At 43.0% G+C, this 17,802-nt stretch overlaps 2 protein-coding genes across 2 annotated transcripts in view; both read left to right on the top strand.

Annotated features, from left to right (window-relative positions):
• Positions 1-407: 407 nt before the first annotated feature.
• On the top strand, positions 408-8,556 carry nop53 (NOP53 ribosome biogenesis factor). The gene is made up of 12 exons (XM_086260831.1): positions 408-658; positions 1,164-1,240; positions 1,360-1,465; positions 3,092-3,294; positions 4,550-4,605; positions 5,083-5,178; positions 5,467-5,568; positions 5,682-5,849; positions 6,874-7,049; positions 7,599-7,665; positions 8,044-8,120; positions 8,232-8,556. The coding sequence occupies exons 1-12, from the start codon at positions 453-455 to the stop codon at positions 8,290-8,292; spliced, it is 1,395 nt and encodes a 464-aa protein (XP_086116957.1). The 5' UTR covers positions 408-452; the 3' UTR covers positions 8,293-8,556.
• A 3,199-nt stretch (positions 8,557-11,755) lies between these two features.
• gjd1b (gap junction protein delta 1b) overlaps positions 11,756-17,802 on the top strand; it is a 31,267-nt gene continuing 25,220 nt past the window's right edge. The window contains exon 1 of the mRNA XM_086260829.1: positions 11,756-12,818. Coding sequence (XP_086116955.1) covers positions 12,748-12,818 — 71 coding nt within the window. The 5' untranslated portion in view covers positions 11,756-12,747. The remainder of the gene's footprint in view (positions 12,819-17,802) is intronic.

Below are 17,802 nucleotides of genomic sequence, written 5' to 3'. Positions count from 1 at the left end.
TTAAAGTAATTATTAGAGAAGTGTTTAAACCAAACGCCCATTACAGGAAAAGGGAGACTGAAGCACCATCAGCATTCAAGAGTCATTGCAGAAACAGTGATATTCAGTCTTTCAGCCCTTTAGAGCTATATTTGCTGTTTATTTTATATTATTTCTCAAAATAAAAATGTAAAAGCAGTGTAATTAAACTGTTAATATTATACAAATATAAATATATATATTTTACATTAGAGCCAGTCCTACAATATGGTGAGTTTGTAAAATATATAAACAAATCTCATCTTAATCTTGTAAACAATGCAGTGAAAAGCAGAACTACTTTTTCATTAAGTTAGTTATAAAAGCAGTTTAATAGCGTTTACTCTGCCAGTCCGGCTGGTGGCGCCAAACTGTGGTTCCCGCATACAAAAGAAGAAGAAACGCGCTTCTCCCTCCCCCACTAGTCCTCCAACATGGCGGCTGCCAGGAGATTGAAGCGCGTGGCGATCTCACAGCCAGGTTTTTTAACTTTAAACCCCAAAGTAACCCCTACAGACCTGGTCAGCAGTCGGAGAAAGCGTGTGAACAAGAATAAGAAGAAGAACTGGAACAAATACAGTGACGTACAGGACGTAGAGGAGTTTCTAGAAGACGTCAGGCATCAAGAGAGGACCACGGGGTGAGTTAACAGCCAGTGAGACGTGTTGAAAATGTGTATTTTAAGTCTAAAATTAAAAACAGAAATTGTCAACTATTATATCTGATACTAGTATTTCTGCTCACCTTTACCCCTAGATTTATATTGGGCAGATAAAAATGTGCTGTGTTTACCTTTCAGTTGATAATAATCATGGTCTCAGAACATATCCGTTTTAAACATTACAAGGATGAAGTTGCTTCTGTCGTGGGACTTTTATTTTGTCACTATCATGGTTTGTAATGACTTGATAGTTTCAAACCTGCTGTCGGCCAAAAATAAACAGACGTGTTGGTTTGTGGTCTTGAAATGTGAGCGTTTACTGTTATTGACTTTGGTGGTTTTTAGTCTGCTTAAAAACCCCTGTGATGGACTTTGTTTTTCTCCACTGTCCACAGCATACATGACACTGTTGAATAATTGTTGTAGTTGAAAATCTGTCTTTTAAATTATACGTATGACATAATGGCATCTTTTTGGATTTCAGGGGTTTGCTGTGTGAGAAATCAGATGACAGTTTGTTCTTTTTGGATGTTGGACAGCCGAAGAAAGTTGAAGAGAAAGGTAAACTTGTTTCCCTGTCATCTAAAGCACTTTATTTCTATCCAATGATTTCTATTATTTTGTTTAAAAAATGCACCTGAACAAGTTGGTAAATCTGAAATTTTGTTTCCTCTGTGAAGAAGCTGCAGAACCAGTCAAGGGGAAGAAGAGGAAAGGGAAATCATCGCGTCCTCTGAGGATAGACCTGATCCTTCAGCATGACTCCCTTGTTGCACCGCCTAAAGAGTCAGTAATCCTAGTCTCTCTGATCCTTGAATCTGTGGTCTTTCAACAGTATTTTTTGCCTTTATTAAGTGGCACAGTAGTGAAGAGTAGACAAGTGTGGGAGCGTCAGGGAAGACACACAGCAAAGGGCCTTGGGACCAAGGTCTGGGCATATAGTCCTACTCACTGAGTGTGACACCCCCCCATCCCCCCTTTGAATCTGTTTTAAATTGTTTGTCTGATTTCCAGTTTTTTGTTTATCACACTTAAATGTTTTAGATCATCAAACAAATGTAAGTATTAGATAAAAATGATGCACGTAAACACGATGCAGATTTTAACTGAAGGTGTTAATTATTAAGGGGGAAAAGAAATTCAAAACCTACATGGTCCTATGTGGAAAAAGTGATTGTCCCCTCCTTTTGTAACATAAATTGGTGTATTGCATCTTTGCAAAGCTGTGTTCAATTTCTCTAGCCACACCCAGGCCTGATTACTGCCACTCCTATTCTCAGTCAAGAAATCATTGAAATAGGACCTGCTTGTGGCGTAGATCAAAAGATCCTTGAAAGACATCATGCCAAGGAAATTCAGGAACAAATGACAAAGTAATTGAGATCTGTCAGTCTGGAAAATTTTATAAAGCCCTTTCTAAAGCTGTGTGACTCCAGCAAACCACGTTGAGAGCCATTATCCACAAATGGCAAAAACATGGAACTCCTTCACAGGAGTGCCTGGTCAGTCAAAATGACTCCAAAAGTGCAGCAATGACTCATCCAAGAGGTCACAAAAAACTCCAGAACAACATCCGAAGAACTGCAGGCCTCACCTGCCTTAGTTACAGTCAGTGTCAATGACTCCACCATAAGAAAGAGACTGGGCAAAAAAGGGCTGTATGGCAGAGTTCCAAGATGAAAACCACTGCTGAGCAAAAGGAACATAAAGGGTGGTCTCAGTTTTGCAAGAAAACATCTTGATCTTCAAGACTTTTGGGAAAATACTCTGTGGACTGACGACTTCACCTGTGAATGGCTTAAGGAAAACAAAAAGACAACTTTAGATTGGCCTAGTCAAAGTCCTGACTGGAACCCGATTGAGATGCTGTGGCATGATCTTAGAAAGGCAATTATGCTCGAAAACCCCCCAGTGTGGCTCAGTTATAAGTGTGCAAAGATGAGCGGGCCAAAATTCCAGTTATCCCAACACTTGATTGCAGTTGTTGCTGCTAAGGGTGACCCAAACAGTTATTAGGTTAAGGAGGCAGTCACTTTTTCACGCGGGACAATGTAGGTTTGGATTTTTTTTTCCCCTTAATAATAAACACCTTCATTTAGAAATTCAGGAGACAATTTGTAGAATATAAACCTATGTTTTAAGAATATTTATTTGGGTTAATGTGGAGGACTGTGTGTGTCCTGTGATGATCTCATCCTTGCGCTCCCAGTATTTCCTTCATGGGAATGTGAAGACAGTTCACAGGAGCTCAGGAGACTGTTATGTGAACAGTGTCCTGGGATCTGAGGATATAAAAACACACCAGGAGAGGAGATTCTGCTCTAACACTTCCATTTCTTTTGCATCCTTCTTCCGCATGTAATCAAATAATCATCTCTTCTGCTTCCTCTTCCACCCCACCCCCCCCACTAGTGTGCTGGCCTACCAGAAGCCAAATGCCAAGAAACTTCGTCGCACTGCCGAGAGAGCGGAGAAGCTGGCAGCCAACGGCGTGGTCCCACGGAGCAAGAAGCGTCTGCTGAATAGAACCGTTGTCGACAGGACGAGCAAAAAGACAGAAACTGAGGCCAACAACAACCCAGAGAGAGATTTTTATGACATTTGGGGACAAGAGAGTGAGTTTTGTGTGTTCATTTATGTACATCCAATGATGATCCCATCCTTGCGCTCCCAGTATTTCCTTCTTGGGAATGTGAAGACTAACATGGAGCTCAGCTGATTGTTGTGTGAACAGTCGTCTGGGACCTGAGGATGCATCTTATACATATCAGATTATATCTACTGTCTACTCTGAGATTAAAAAACAAAAAACCTTTTGCCTAAGATTTTCTCGCAGTGGTGCAGCCAGTGATGCAGTCACTGACAGTTCTATTTGTTTCATGCTTCTACTCAAATCTACAGCACGAGATCCACCTGACATATTTTGATGGTTCACTGGTTTCTGTAACTTTATAGAAGTTGTTAATGGCTTCAAGGGTAAAGGTGCCAGAGCACTTCATTGATTTTTGATGGATTCAGCAGTGATTTAACACTTTCACATGGCTCTGAGACTCGGGGTTCATGCAGAACTGTGGATATTTGTATCTTGTTTACATTCTGGTAGTTTATATGTGAAGGATAAGCTATAAGCAAGCATGAACCTGAAATGTGTTTGCATGCATTTCTAGGTTTGGGTATAGCTATTGACTAATATTAAGCTGGGTATCCATAGAGCAGGTAGCCATCAGTGATATGGGCACCGTGTGAGTGAATACTCATTTAAAGATTTCTGTGGCACAGAATGTTTGTCCATAACAGCTGATGTGATTAGGGGAACCCAGAGGAGGAAGCTGTAGGTCACAGGTGTCGAACTACAGGCCTTGAGGGCCGGTGTCCTGTAGGTATTAGATGTGTCCTTGACCCAAAACAGCTGATTTAAATGGCTAAATTACCTCAACATGTCTGGAAGTTCTCCAGAAACCTGGTAATGAACTAATCATTTGATTCGGGTGTGTTGACTCAGGGTGAGATTTAAAACCTGCGGGACACCGGCCCTCGAGGCCTGGAGTTCGACACCCCTGTGTAGGTTTTAGTGCTGGCTTGTTTAGAGTTGATTGCAGTATGCCAGTGTTATTGTACATGTATTATGAAGTTCCAGTTTAGGTCAGCCAAAGGAAATGTTCCAGCTGAGGTGGAGGGATACTTTAACATGCTGCTTTGCTGTCTAACAGCTGCTTTCCCTGCAGCTGTGTTGACAACTTGCAAGACTGGCACAGGGGTGTGGTTTGATTTTTCCAATATCTGTTGTTAATTTAGAAAATGTGGAAGTTTTGACACATTTTATTGGAATGCTGTGTATAAACCCCCCCCCCCCCCCAATTTCAATTACAGCCAAAGATTTGGGCGAACCCTGGTATCTTCAACAGACGCGCAAGAAACTTGTCAAGGTGAGAATAACAGTTGACTAAGATTAATCATGCTGTCTGAAGTGCTCCAATTATGCTCATTTACACGACCTACTAATTGCCTTATTTTGGGGGGTTAGAATAGGTTCAGCTTGGTGTTAATTTGCATAGATGTGCATGGACCCCATGTATTCACGCTTTCATATAATTACAGAACGTATTAAGGTTGTAGTAGAGGAAGCTGCTCATTCATTCATTGTGTGCAGAGATACTGGTTTGACATCACGGCAGTGTGTTACATGGCAGTGTAGATAAATAATGGTATAACTTGACTACAGCAGTGTGATAAGCGGGTTGGCAGCAGTGTTTTCTGTGTGGGGGGGGGTAACTGTTTGGCACAGGCTGTAACTTTTCAGAACCCTTACGTGTAAGATAGGGGGAGGGCTTTAATTGATTCGAATCAGTGTATAAAAATATATTTGTTTGATTTTGTTGAAGTGTGGTATTTTGATATTTCAGCGTCCAGAGAAGCTGAACGAGAAGCCGTCTGTGCTCCCGGCTGTAGAGGTGATCGCTCCGGGAGGGTCCTACAACCCAGACTTTTTCTCCCACCAGGTAAATTAAAAACCTGCATCTTTGGGTGTAGTTACTGATCCTACATATTGAAATGTAATTGCCGAAAAAGATTAAAGTGTTGCATAACTGTTAATAATTTAATATTAGTGCTCTTTGGTGCAAAAAATAAACATGGTAACTTTTATGTAGGCAAATTTTTGAATGGAAACAGTATTTAGAGCAAGGTGACTTTGAAACTATGGCCCCAGCCTAACAACCACTGACTTAGATTATTATAAAGCTGCAGCTGGTAATTAACAAATGTTCATCTCTCTCTTCTGAATGCAGGAATTGCTCAGGGAAGCCCATGAGGTGGAGTTGAAAAAGAAGAAGGTAGAAGACAAACTAGAGAGACAGCTGGCTTACAACAAAGCAGACACAGCTACAGAGGTACAGCTGACAATTCCTCTAGCTCGCCTTCATCTTTCACTTTGTTTTTGGTGCTGCTGATGAATGTGTCTTTGACTTTTTTCAATTCTATTGTGCGTTATTGCGTTTTTCAGGAGACAATCCTCCGTGAGCAGGTAGAAGGCTTGGTAGAGGAGAGTGAAGAGGAGGAAGAAAAAGATGCTCCAAAAGAGGATGGGGAGGAAGTGGCAGTGGGAGCCATCGCAGTGGCCGACAAGAAGACTGAAAGACAGAGAAAGAGAGAGAAGGCAGAAAAAATGAAGGTACGGCTACAAGAAGGTTTAAAACATCCCAAATTACAGTGACCCTGACCCTAAGAAGTCTTCATACATCTGCAAAAAGATTGCACAAAACCCAAAGTGCAGTGATTTTCACAGCACACATTTTGATTTGCCACTGTTGGTAAAGGACGGGTTTGTTAAGGACTGCTTCTTTCCACTTGGGTGGTCCTTCTGTATACATGCTCACTGTCGTGGCTTATTAAGGGCACCTAATGGAGTCACTATTGGGCTGATGAATGTGTGCCTACAGTGAAAAGCCAAAAAGTTCCACTGAAAACTCATTAATTGCATTTTATTGTATTAAGATTTTTCACTGGAGGATACACTGATGTCTGTGTAAGAATATTTAGTTCAGTTAGTGGTGGGTGGGACTTCAATACTCACGGACGCAGCTGGCAATATCTGCTCTCCCTGAAACCATACGGGACCAAGAGTAGAAAAAACTAATGGAAACGGAAGTTTTAAAGTTAGTCTAACAAGCTCACCTCCTATTACCCATATTATCATTCCACTCACATTTTAAACATTTATCTCACTGCCTAAGACTCCAAATTAATCATTTTTATAAAGTATACAATATCTCTTAAACAGTATAACAGTACTTGATATAAACACACCAGTCAGAACAGATGGGTTAGACGTGAGTACATCAGAGGGCAGCTTAGGTTGAGCAATTTGGAGCCAAAGTTAGAGGCAAGGCAGAGATCATTTGGACATGTACAGAGGAGGGACAGTGGATACACTGGACAAAGGATGACCAGAGATTCATGGATTTAATGCAGATGAATATGCAGAGGGGCAGTGTGACAGAGGAGGGCGTGAGAGGCAGGTGATCTGCTGTGGTGACCCCCTAAATAGGCAGCCAAAAGAAGAGTCAGAACAAACAGCTCAAACGTAATCTGATGACTTCAACACTTGTAAATAGTTAACCTGAAATCTGAAGGGGATAAAACATGCGTGTATGTAACACAGTCCACTCATGGCTCTCTTTTGAACCCTAATATAGGAGCAGCAGCGGTTGACAGAGAGGCGACAGACTGAGCAGCAACAGCAGCTCTTCCAGCTTCGCTCCATAAAGACCTCGATCAAACAGCAGGAAGAGACGACCCAGATCAGACAGAAACGACGCAAGGCCAAGGAGGAGGCCCAGAAAGCTCAGCCCAGGCGACTCGGCAAACTCAAGTACAAGCCTAACATGTTTTTTTACACACTCATACTTACGTGCTCCAGAGTTTTAACAACTTTTATACAGTCTGAGGTGCAAAATGGGTTTAAATGACAGGTTTTCTTTTTTCTTTTTTTTTTTAAGTTTTTATTATTTCGTATGACATACGAAATATTATTTCTTTGTTTCTTTGACAGCTGTTGTTGTGAAATAAAAAAAAATAAATAATAATCTGATTATGACAAGGGAAGTTTGAACACTTAGACTCTTTATTGCTCATCTGGGTTTTCTCCTTCAGTCACAGCTGCTAATGGGGACAGAACTGTAATCCTGTAAAGTTGTACAACAGCTTCAGTGCACTCTAGTAATGGCTGCTATTCCTGATAGCTATGAAATCAAAATATTGTTTTTAACTAAACAAAACTAGCATGACAAGTCACATCACCTCGCCCCAGCTCAATTTTCTGTTGGTAGTGGCCAACATTGTCTCAGCAGGGGTCATTTTTGGCTATAAATAGCCTTTTCTATCCACGTCTTTAATGTTTGCTTTATATATTTCTTCACAGGTTCCAGCCTCAGGACATGGAGGTTCAGTTGAGCGACGAGCTAGCCGGCTCCCTGCGACAACTCAAGGTACTTCAGAAGCACTTTGACCTCCGTGAGCAAGGACACAGTTTATCTGTAATGGGTTTTGGCTAATTTGGCTGCTGTATTATCTTCAGCACTTCTCCACTATTCAAAGCTTTATCCCATTCTCTCATACTGTGCTGACTCGCTTTCCCCACAGGGATCATTAGTTTCATTTGATGTAATTGCTGGTGGAAAATTCCCAGTCCTTCCCTCTTATCTCCCCCAATTATGTCTTTGAATAATACTTAAATCGGTCTTTGTGATGAGAATAGGATTTTATGATGCACGTGGGAATTGCATATCCAGTGAGAGCAGCGTGACATTTGTGTCACATGGCTTTGTTTTGACTATTTCTCTTTGTGTAATGTTGCGACTCCACAGCCAGAGGGCAGCGTGCTCATGGACCGCTTCAAGAGTCTGCAGAAGAGAAACCTTATTGAACCCAGAGAAAGAGCCAAGTAAGGACCTCTGCTTCGCTCTTACATAACATCTCATCAAAGGCCCAGAGTGATGTGTGAATTCATAAGGTGTGTAGTGAATAACATGAGTTTCCACCCTCTCCCTCCTAGGTTCAAGAGAAGACTCAAGGTGAAGTATGTGGAGAAGAGGGCTTTCAAGGAGATTAGTTGATGCCGACCTACACATCACGGGACTGAACGCAAGAAGCTGGGAGACTTTTAAACCACCAGTGCAGAATAATGGAACTGTGTATATACGACATAATGACTGCTGAGGGCCTGCTGGGCCCTTTCAGACTGATGTCACCTGCAGCAGTGATATATAAACTCTGACCAAGAGTGCCGGATATGAGTTTTAATTGTTTCCTGTAGTGCATTTGCCATGCAGTGTTTCTATAATTTCTTTCAGTTAAATACAGATTACTGTATCATTGTGTGTTTGTGTTACATAATGTCATGCCTATCAGGGCACGATCAAAGGGTTTGTAGTAAATGGTCGAGTCCAGCTGTCAGTGTGTCACTACGCTGCTCATACAAGAGTACACTAGGTTAATGAAGGGTTAAACCCTGTAGTGGTAATGGCAATATGTCAGCTCATTGCTTAAGATTATGCCATACTCACACACCTAAACATTTTTCTGTGCTTGTTTGTTTTTATATATTGATTACACAAGTCCATCATAGAAGCTGCTCAAATGAGATTGCATCATTTAGTCTGTTTTCACAAATAGTTAATACACTCTGCTTTAGATGCTAGGATGCCCACATTATATAACAATTTGCAGCATACAAAGTTAAGGGTACACAATAGAAACAAAGTATGTCTTTTTAAAATCCTCACTTACATTAGTTGATTGAGCTGAGCTTAACTGAAGTAGATTAATGCATTTCTTTTTCTTTTTTTTTAATATTGGGTTTAAAAAAAACAAACAGATGGGCTTGAGGAAGTTGGCATGTGATAATTGATTCCATCCCGCTGGCTTAAAACCATAATTGCCTTCAGTGTCCCACTGGCGTGAACAAGGACCTGCATGCGCACACACACACACACCCACGCCCCGTCCCCTAAGCCCCATGGTCCCTGGAGTTGCTCCAAAGCTTCTTATCTGTTAATCAGTGTGAAATTGTAGTCTTTACCTTCAGTGTCCACAAAAGGGCTCCCAACCACATGCTAGTCGGTTGAGCTGTCCCTCCTCCCTCTCAAGACAAACTGAGCACCTGATCCTGGGCTATGCTCGTTTGAGCACTTATTAGTGGTGATGACGCCAAATTACCTGCTGATGAATTAACCTGCTGACTCATAAAGCCACAGCTCGTCTCCAACCCCTCGTTCTATATTTAAAGTTTTTACGAGATACTGGGCCAGAAGTAATTTTATCAAATAATTTGTTGTACAGATATTTTTGTGGATGTTGCTGGGTTTTTTTTGGTTTTTTTTTTTAAGTATTTGGTAGGTTGTATCAAAAAAATTGAGGCATTTTGACATATAACACCAAATCTGTAGGCCTTCATGGGAGGTGACAGGTCTGGAGAACTGAGATTTGATAAATCAGGCCTATGGTGAGGCCTGCAGCTCTACAACGCTATCACCAACTGCACATAAACATACCGTGGCTAATCAACATAAAAATTTGTCACCAAGCTGTTTCCAAACTAATTTTATTGTTTTAGTCAAAACAAAAGCGCGCACATCACCATATAAGGATATTAGTGTTTTCTCCTGCACTCATGCCAGTGACCGACTGCAGCCAAGTTGTTTGCTCCCCTCCGTTTGCCCTCCTCTCTTCACGTGTGAGACATGGTGCTGCCAGATTGTGTTGGCATGAGGAGTAGGAGGGATTACGTGTGTGCGCAGTCACTCATTACCTCCTTCAGAATAGATTACTATTCCTCCGGTCTGCAGAGCCAGCGAGTAACAGTGGAAGCCTCTAAAACACTCAGCTGCACTGCATGGAGATGCCACAGTGTGTATATGTGTGTGTGAGTCAACGTTGTCAAGTGATCTCAGGCTTGTTTGCTGCAAAGTGACAGGCATTTTTTTCCCCCTCCCTCTCTCGTGCTCTTTTTTTTCTTTCTTATTTTTTGGGGGGGGCGGCCCAGTATCCTCCTGCCTGTCTCACCTTGTCCTCCTTGCGTACACGCAGCACACGCAGAGGCACGTGGACGCACTGAGCTCTGTGATGCAGGATACAGGGATATAAAGATCCCAGAATGACCCCAAAACAAGATACACTTCAGACAAGGAAGCAGTGCTGAAAAATCATATACGTTTGTTGTGTTTAGAATGTACAATCTGTGTGTCAGAGCACCTGTCAAATCAACACAGAAGCTCTCCTAACTCACACAAAATATATGGACTGAAGTCGACATCTATCAATCTTTGAATCCAGGTGTTTTCAGTCCCAGTACTCACTTATTCTGAAGGGGAAACTAGCCATAGAAACATACTGCTTTTTGTACCATACTGTAAATATACCTTTTAATCAAGTTTATGGGAGCATAGCACCTTTTCAGCACTGTCTCTGAAACTACAGGAAATGTGTCCTGAGGAGCTGAAAGTCAAATATTTTAATATTAAACATAAAAAAAAAGTCAAATATTTTCAAGTTTTTGTTTTTAATGTCATTGCAAACTAAATATGGGATTGTTCGAGCAAAATAGCCAAAGGAGGACCCTATCCTTTGTGCTAGATTCGGGATTCATATTTTTTCTGTAATACTGAGTAGGGATGCCCTGAATGTGAAATATCAACACTCGTTTGTTTTGATTTTGTTCTTTTCTGGCTTTCTATCATCTTTAAAAGTGCTTAAACACACAATTTTTCCACATTAAGCCTGTGGAAAATGGATGTAATAAAAGTATCAGAAGGTACAAGATGTGACATCTTATTTGCAAATACTGAAATTCCTCATTATTGACTAATATTTATATCACATTAATATTTATATTACCACTGCGAAATATATCTAATGTATATCCCTTATAGACTATTGTCCAGGTAGTATTTAAAAGCCTTACTAGCAGCATATTACATAATATCTGAATTATTATTTATCACCGTAGATCATGAAACAGAGTACTACAGTGCCTCTTTGCAACATCTGCTCTGTGACATTTAATGATGATTAATGCATTTGTTAAAAAAAAAAAAGAGCAACAACGGGAAGAATCACTGATAATGAAAACACCTAGATGTTTGGTCATGCGTGATTTACTCGCATAATTACTGATGGTGTGTTTGAGTGAGTATCTCACACACACAAACACACACATGGAGCGCTTCCATCGTGTTCTCGCTCTGTCACACACTTCCCCTGTGTCGCCTCAGTATCCTTGCATAGCCTCGGCGTGACACTGCCTCTAATGTCTCCGTCTGCAGTGTACAGTAGGTATCACTGCACAGACGCGAGAACACAATGGATGGCAAAAATGTAAATGCAGGAGAAAATCGTGTGTGGCGGAAGAGTGAAAAACTGTTTGTATGGTATGATGGGGGGGTGGGGTGGGGGGGGGGATAAACACGGTGATGGAGAGTGAGTGAGAGGGAGCCAGAGGGGGGAGGAGCAGAGAGATGATTCCTCGCTCTAATCCTCTAGACACACGCTCGGTCTGGCTGCCTACTGGCTCAGAGAGACAGAGGGAGAGAGACGGAGGCAGGTGGAGGGCGCACACAGAGAGAAACCAAGTGGGAAGGAAAAAAACAAGATGAAGGGAAGAAAGGAAAGGAGCGCTGCCTCGTAAAGCACGCTGACAGAAACAAACAGAGAGAGAGAGAGGCAGGGAGGAACTGGATAACCCAGCGACTCCGGCACGGTTTCTAGCAGAGGGAAGGAGGAGGAAGAGTGCGATGCTACAGTGCTGCTCTGCCTGAACCAAAGCAGGAGGGAAGGAAGGAGCAACAGAGAGGAGGAGGAGAAGGAATCCCTCGAAAAACAGCCTGAAGAGTGGACAGAGAAACAGGATGGAGGAGAGGAGAACACGCAGAAACCCCTGGCTGCTCAGGCTCACATGAGTGTATGGACCTCTGCCCGGCCGGAGTTACTACAAGATGCTGTCAAAGAACGAGCGTACGAGGGCGTAGTGTTAGTGTGCGAGCGATGGATGTCTGTTTGCACAAACTACGGCCGCTCCGCAAAAGTCAGCAGAAGTAGACGAGAGGCTCGGGTCTCTGTCAGAGCAGGTGTGTGCGAGTGTTGGTGTGAGAACATAGGACACACCAGCTGTTTTAGGAGGTAAACAGAGCCGGGGTAGCCCAGAGGAGAGGAGAAGGAAGACACGTTCACGTGAAGAAGTGCATGGAAGGCGAATCGCACACGCGGAGTCAGGAGTCACAGTTAGTGGTGTGAGGAAAGCGTGGCGGACAGCACATTTAATAGAAGACACGGAGTTTACAATGAGGTGTCACTGAGGTTCCTGACTTCTCTATACCAAACCAGCCACCTGAAGCCACTCCCTACCTCAACTCAACCTAACAAGTGGACTTGAACACTGAGAGACAAGGACGAATAAAGCTTTGATTGATTGATTGATTGATTGATTGACTTGAACCCCAGCTGTCTGGGAAGCCCACCTGAAGTGGGGTCAGTCCTGACTTTCTGTGCCCAGTGGATGCCTCCTGACTCCAACCATGGGAGAATGGACCATCCTAGAGCGCCTCCTGGAGGCTGCTGTGCAGCAGCACTCTACTATGATTGGAAGGTGAGCTGTTGAAGACGTGAATGCTATCTTTTAATTGAAATTATGTGCATGTGTCCTTATCTATATGTGTTTCTACAGTATAGTAAGTGTGTGCATGCTGACTGTGAGTCCCTCTGTGCTCACATTCAGGTCCAGGGTGACGGGCTGCAGGTTGTGGGGGGTAGGTGGGTTAGTTTCTTTAATCTGTCTGGGTGATACGATGGGAGGGTTATGCAGCCATGAGGGCTACTATTAGTCCACACAGAGGACTAAAACATCTACAATTCTGTCATTCCCAGTTTTTGCCATGTGCTTCTCCACACTGATGCCTCCCTCCTTGCCGTAACATCAAGTTGGTTTCAGAAGCCAGCACGCTACACAAGCGTGACCCAGTTGACAATTTACCACAGTTTTCTTCACCTCTTGTCTTTTTCTGTCAAGTATGATGTCATCTTCTTTATCTTTACTCCCCCCCCCCCAAAAGAAAAAAATCCACGAGCCACAGCCGATCACAGCAGTTATGATTTATGCATTCTCTAACATGCCGAGATGTGTTGCATCTTAGTTGGAGTAACTCGTTCTCAGGGCCGCAGGACGAGCAATTATTCATGAGCATTTTAGCACATCGGCTCTGTAAACATTATTAGAAACGTCTTAACATTAAGTAAAGGACGTATTCCTGAGTATGAAGGCTTTCTCAGGATATGTGTGAAACCGCAAGTTCAACTTAAGTTCATGAGAAACCATCTGAATTTGCAGTTTAAACCAATTCCCTCCAGCTACTGACTCACCCTTGCTAGTGGTACTCTTGAATTATTGAGCGAATGAATGTTGGGCAGTTTATAAAGTAAACGATGCGTGGAGTTTGTTTTTTTTCTGGATGAGTCTTCTTCTGCTTACAAAACTCTGATACATGGTTTGTCAGCATTTGCTTTCCCTCATTCACGAGACCCTGGGAGCACACTGTCCCTCATCATCTAGGCTAGTCATAATGGGTGTGGGGTCTCAGCAAAGAGCGGGAAGGAGAAAAGACAGAAAGAGAGGGTAGCTAAGGAGAAACTCTCAAAAAGAACAATGACATCTACGGCAGGCAGTGAAGGGAAAGGGTAAAAATTAAACAAATCAAAAAGCAGAGCAAGAGAACTTGGTTCCAAAGTAGAACGGGGATGAGGAGAACCGACAAGCGGAGTGCGAGATGTGGGAGACACGAAGCAGATGACGGAGAAAGAGTAAAAAGACCGAGTGAAGGCGAAGGCAGCGGGGAGCGCTTATTCACAGACAAGCGAGCAGACACATGGCTTCAGTCTGCAGGGCGTTGGTAGGAAGCCAAGAGGAGTCTCGTCACGAGATGGTGCTGCATGTCATGACCTAAGCAGAGCAAGAAGGACACCCAGAGGCTCAGATCATCTTTGCACAGATTATATCTATTGTACAGACAGCTGAAATGTTCAGAACACAGGAGGAGCCCATTAGAAATTTAAAAAAATATCCAAACATTCACATGGGCTTACCAGCAGCCCTTTCCTGCTTAAGTTGCATCTGCTCTGGCTCAATGAGTACCCTCACTCTAGATACTCATATGGCAATATTTGTAGCAAGTCTGCAAATTATAGCACCTGAAAAGTTCCCACATATCTACAGACAACAAAAGTTCATACATAATCTTTCTGATAAAACTGAGGTGGTACTTTTTTAAATAAAGAAGTTTTTATCATGAATACACCACCATCACTATCCAAGCTAAGGGCTCATTCTCCTTGTTGTGGTTTGCCTGGTTTCACTGCCAACACGCCACTAATGAAAGTTTTGGGCGAGACTCCTTATGTGTGATTTAGACTTCTGCAGGAAATTTACACTGTGAATTAATAATGTAACTGGAAACCCCTTTTAAACCCTTTAACACAATAACGTCCCATTAGATGATGGGGTGGCTGTAGCTCAGGTGGCAGAGCAGGTCAGCCACTAATCAGAAGGTCAGTGGTTCGATCCCAGGCTGCCTCCTGGCTGCATGCCAAATATCCTTGGGCAAGATACTAACCCCGTGTTTGCCTACTGGTGGTGGTCAGAGGGCCCGGTGGCGCCAGTGTCCGGCAGCCTCGCCTCTGTTAGTGCGCCCCAGGGCAGCTGTGGCTACAATGTAGCTTGTGTGTGAATGTAGTGTAAAGCGCTTTGGGGTCCTCAAGGACTAGAAAAGCGCTATACAAATGCAGGCCATTTACCATTAGCACTGGGGTGTCCAACTCCAGGCCTCAAGAACCGGTGTCCTGCAGGTTTCAGATGTATCCTTCATCCAACACAGCTGATTTAAATGGCTCAATTACCTCCTCAACATGTCTTGAAGTTCTCCAGAGGCCTGGTAATGAATTGATATGAATGAATGATTTGATTCAGCTGTGTTGACCCAGGGTTATATCTAAAACCTGCAGGACACCAGTCCTTGAGGCCTGGAGTTGCCCACCCCTGCATTAGCACTAGTTTTTTAATATGTAGAGTTCATGCTGCGGCAGGACCTAATTGCGATCTTTTCTTAAACCCAACCCTTTTGGTGCTTGAAGCTAACAAAAGCAAAAGTGAACAGTAAGTAAAAAGAGAGTTCCCACTCAAAATACGAACGCCAGTCTTCTGATAGACATCATTGCCAATGCCTAAAGTGGGGATTATGTTTTCCCTCTCTGCGAGTTTGCTAGCGTCTGCTTGGGTCCCAGTGATGTCAATGTCATCATGAGACAGTCAGCGAGAGGGTTCATGCAAGAGTGTGCATGCCTGGCTGTTTTCTGTGCCCGTGTGGACTTGTCTGTAAAGAATTTACATTACAATGCACCGACTATGCATGCGGCCAGGCAGCGGACTTTAAAGCAGTATAATAGGAACGACTACTTGCCTGTCGGGTCTCTAGCTGTCCGCAACCAAGTATAACTAAGGCTTTAAATGCACCTTCCTGTTCTTTCAATCAGGAGCATTTTTTGTTGGTGTCTAACATTGCAGCAGTTATTACATAATGGCACTGACATCAAAGAACACCTTGCGCATATGTGCAAGACCCCAGCGACTTTGACAGAACGGCAGTATTTGATGCCCTAGGATTGAGCTCAGGTTAGAAGTGGGTTAAAGGCTGCTGTTATATCAGCATTTGAATTCCAATTCCAAGACACAAAGCCATGTCCCAACAGACATTTTTGCAAAGACAGATATCGCTATCCGGTGGAGAGAAAGCGGGTTTCAGGCACTTCCACGCTTATAATTTGGAAGCAATGTCCATTTTTTATACCGTCTATGATGACATCAACGTGAATGTAAAGAGGCAATTTAAAGTTTCAACCCCACACCGAAAACACTGGTTGACACCAGTCTGTGTTTACTGTAGAAGTGTTTTTGGAACTACTTTGTCCTCCACTCCCACATTGTTTGACATACTGACAGACTGTGTAATGACCAGCTGATTGATAAACAGCTTTGCCTTTCTCAGGCAGTCTTGCCAACCGACCGCTTATTTTCGTTGCTTCTGGTGGGAGTGACTCGGATATTTATTCACTCATCATGAGATACACAGTCTGTTTATTGGAAATCTCAAACACATTGCTGTTTATCTCAGTCATGCTGGAGGACATTTTAGCAACTTGTCCAATTAAAAAATGGATGAACATGGGGATTATGTCTGTTGTTTACTACGGTGAATGGACCAGCAGTGTAATGAGGTGGGTGCTTTGAAATATGTAGTCAAACTTCAGGCGGGCATTTGTAAGCAAGTTCGGGCTGGCGCTGTGGAAGTCAAAAACCGTGTGACTGCTCTTAAGTGTCAGTCTGACTTGCTGGCTGGGGCTGCTACTCGGAGCGCTGAGGGACCGGGGGACCGCTTCTCACTTTATCCTGGGGGAATCATTCTGAAGAGCTGCAGGAGAGTCAAGGCAAAGGTGGCCTGACCGGAAGGCAGGGAGCTGGAGGCTTGGCTGGTTCGAGGATCTGGGTGAGTGATGAGTCAGTGTGTTATCTAGAGATTTTAGTGTGTGATCAAGATCTGGCTCTGATGACAGCCACTTAACATGGACACTACTACTATGAAGGATCCAGCTGAGTCAGAGCTCTTCACGTGTTCTCCACAATAGAGTAAAGTTGTGAAGAAGGGGAGGATTTCCGGTAGCCGGAGAAGGTTGTTTCAGGTTCGGCAATGGATGTTGCAACCATTGGACGCAACAAGAGACCTGGAACTGTATCTATCATTGGTACTGCAGCTGTGAGTACTATCAAAACTGTAAAGACTAAATTAGTTATTATGTTCGACACTAAATTTGCCACAGATGTAGATGCAGAAACGCGTTCTCTGTATCTTAAAGAGAAACTTAATAGAGATGTCACCCACCAGAAAACTGTCAATATATGCAACAAGCCCAGTTCTTTCAAGGTTACTGCTGAATGTAATGACATTAGTGAAATGGTCAAAAAGTGCATCCAGCAGGGGAGATAATTGCATCTCCTGGTGTTAACATATTAGCATGATGATGTCTCTTCAGGTGTTGTCTTACAACTGTGGTGGCCTGCGTGGCCTACAGGGGATAAAGCTCGACATATCGTTGTGGACAGTTTGCTTGCAGAATGGGACATTTTATGTTTGCGAGAGACATGGTTACCTAAAAAAGACTTGGGAAACTTAACTACCTTTCCAAAATTTGATGTCAGCACAGCTATAGTCAGAGACAGAATTGAGGGGGGGGGGGGGGGGGGGGGTGTGTGAATGTGCTTTGGGGCAAAGAAAAATGATGCTGTGATAAAGTCAGTTAGACTGGATGATCAGCTGGTGTATTGGTATACAATATACGCAGAAAAACAATAGTTTTGTTATCCTAAATGTTTATACTCCCTATAATCTTTCAGCCATGGATGAAAGACCTAAGCAAGGTCCAGAGTTTGAACAGAAGAAACTTGCGAATTCCAGATATAAGTATGCTATTCGCTTTATATTTAAAATGAGAAAGTTATGACTCTATGGCCAGGACAATGGTGAGTAATA

This window comes from Aulonocara sp. 'chitande type north' Nkhata Bay, linkage group LG14, assembly GCF_057382095.1.
Source record: "Aulonocara sp. 'chitande type north' Nkhata Bay isolate Kocher_YH1m ecotype deep benthic linkage group LG14, A_spYH_male_GT1.1, whole genome shotgun sequence".
NCBI lineage: Eukaryota > Metazoa > Chordata > Actinopteri > Cichliformes > Cichlidae > Aulonocara > Aulonocara sp. 'chitande type north' Nkhata Bay.
Note: the sequence above shows the minus strand (reverse complement) of the source record. Positions and strands in the feature narration are given on the sequence as shown.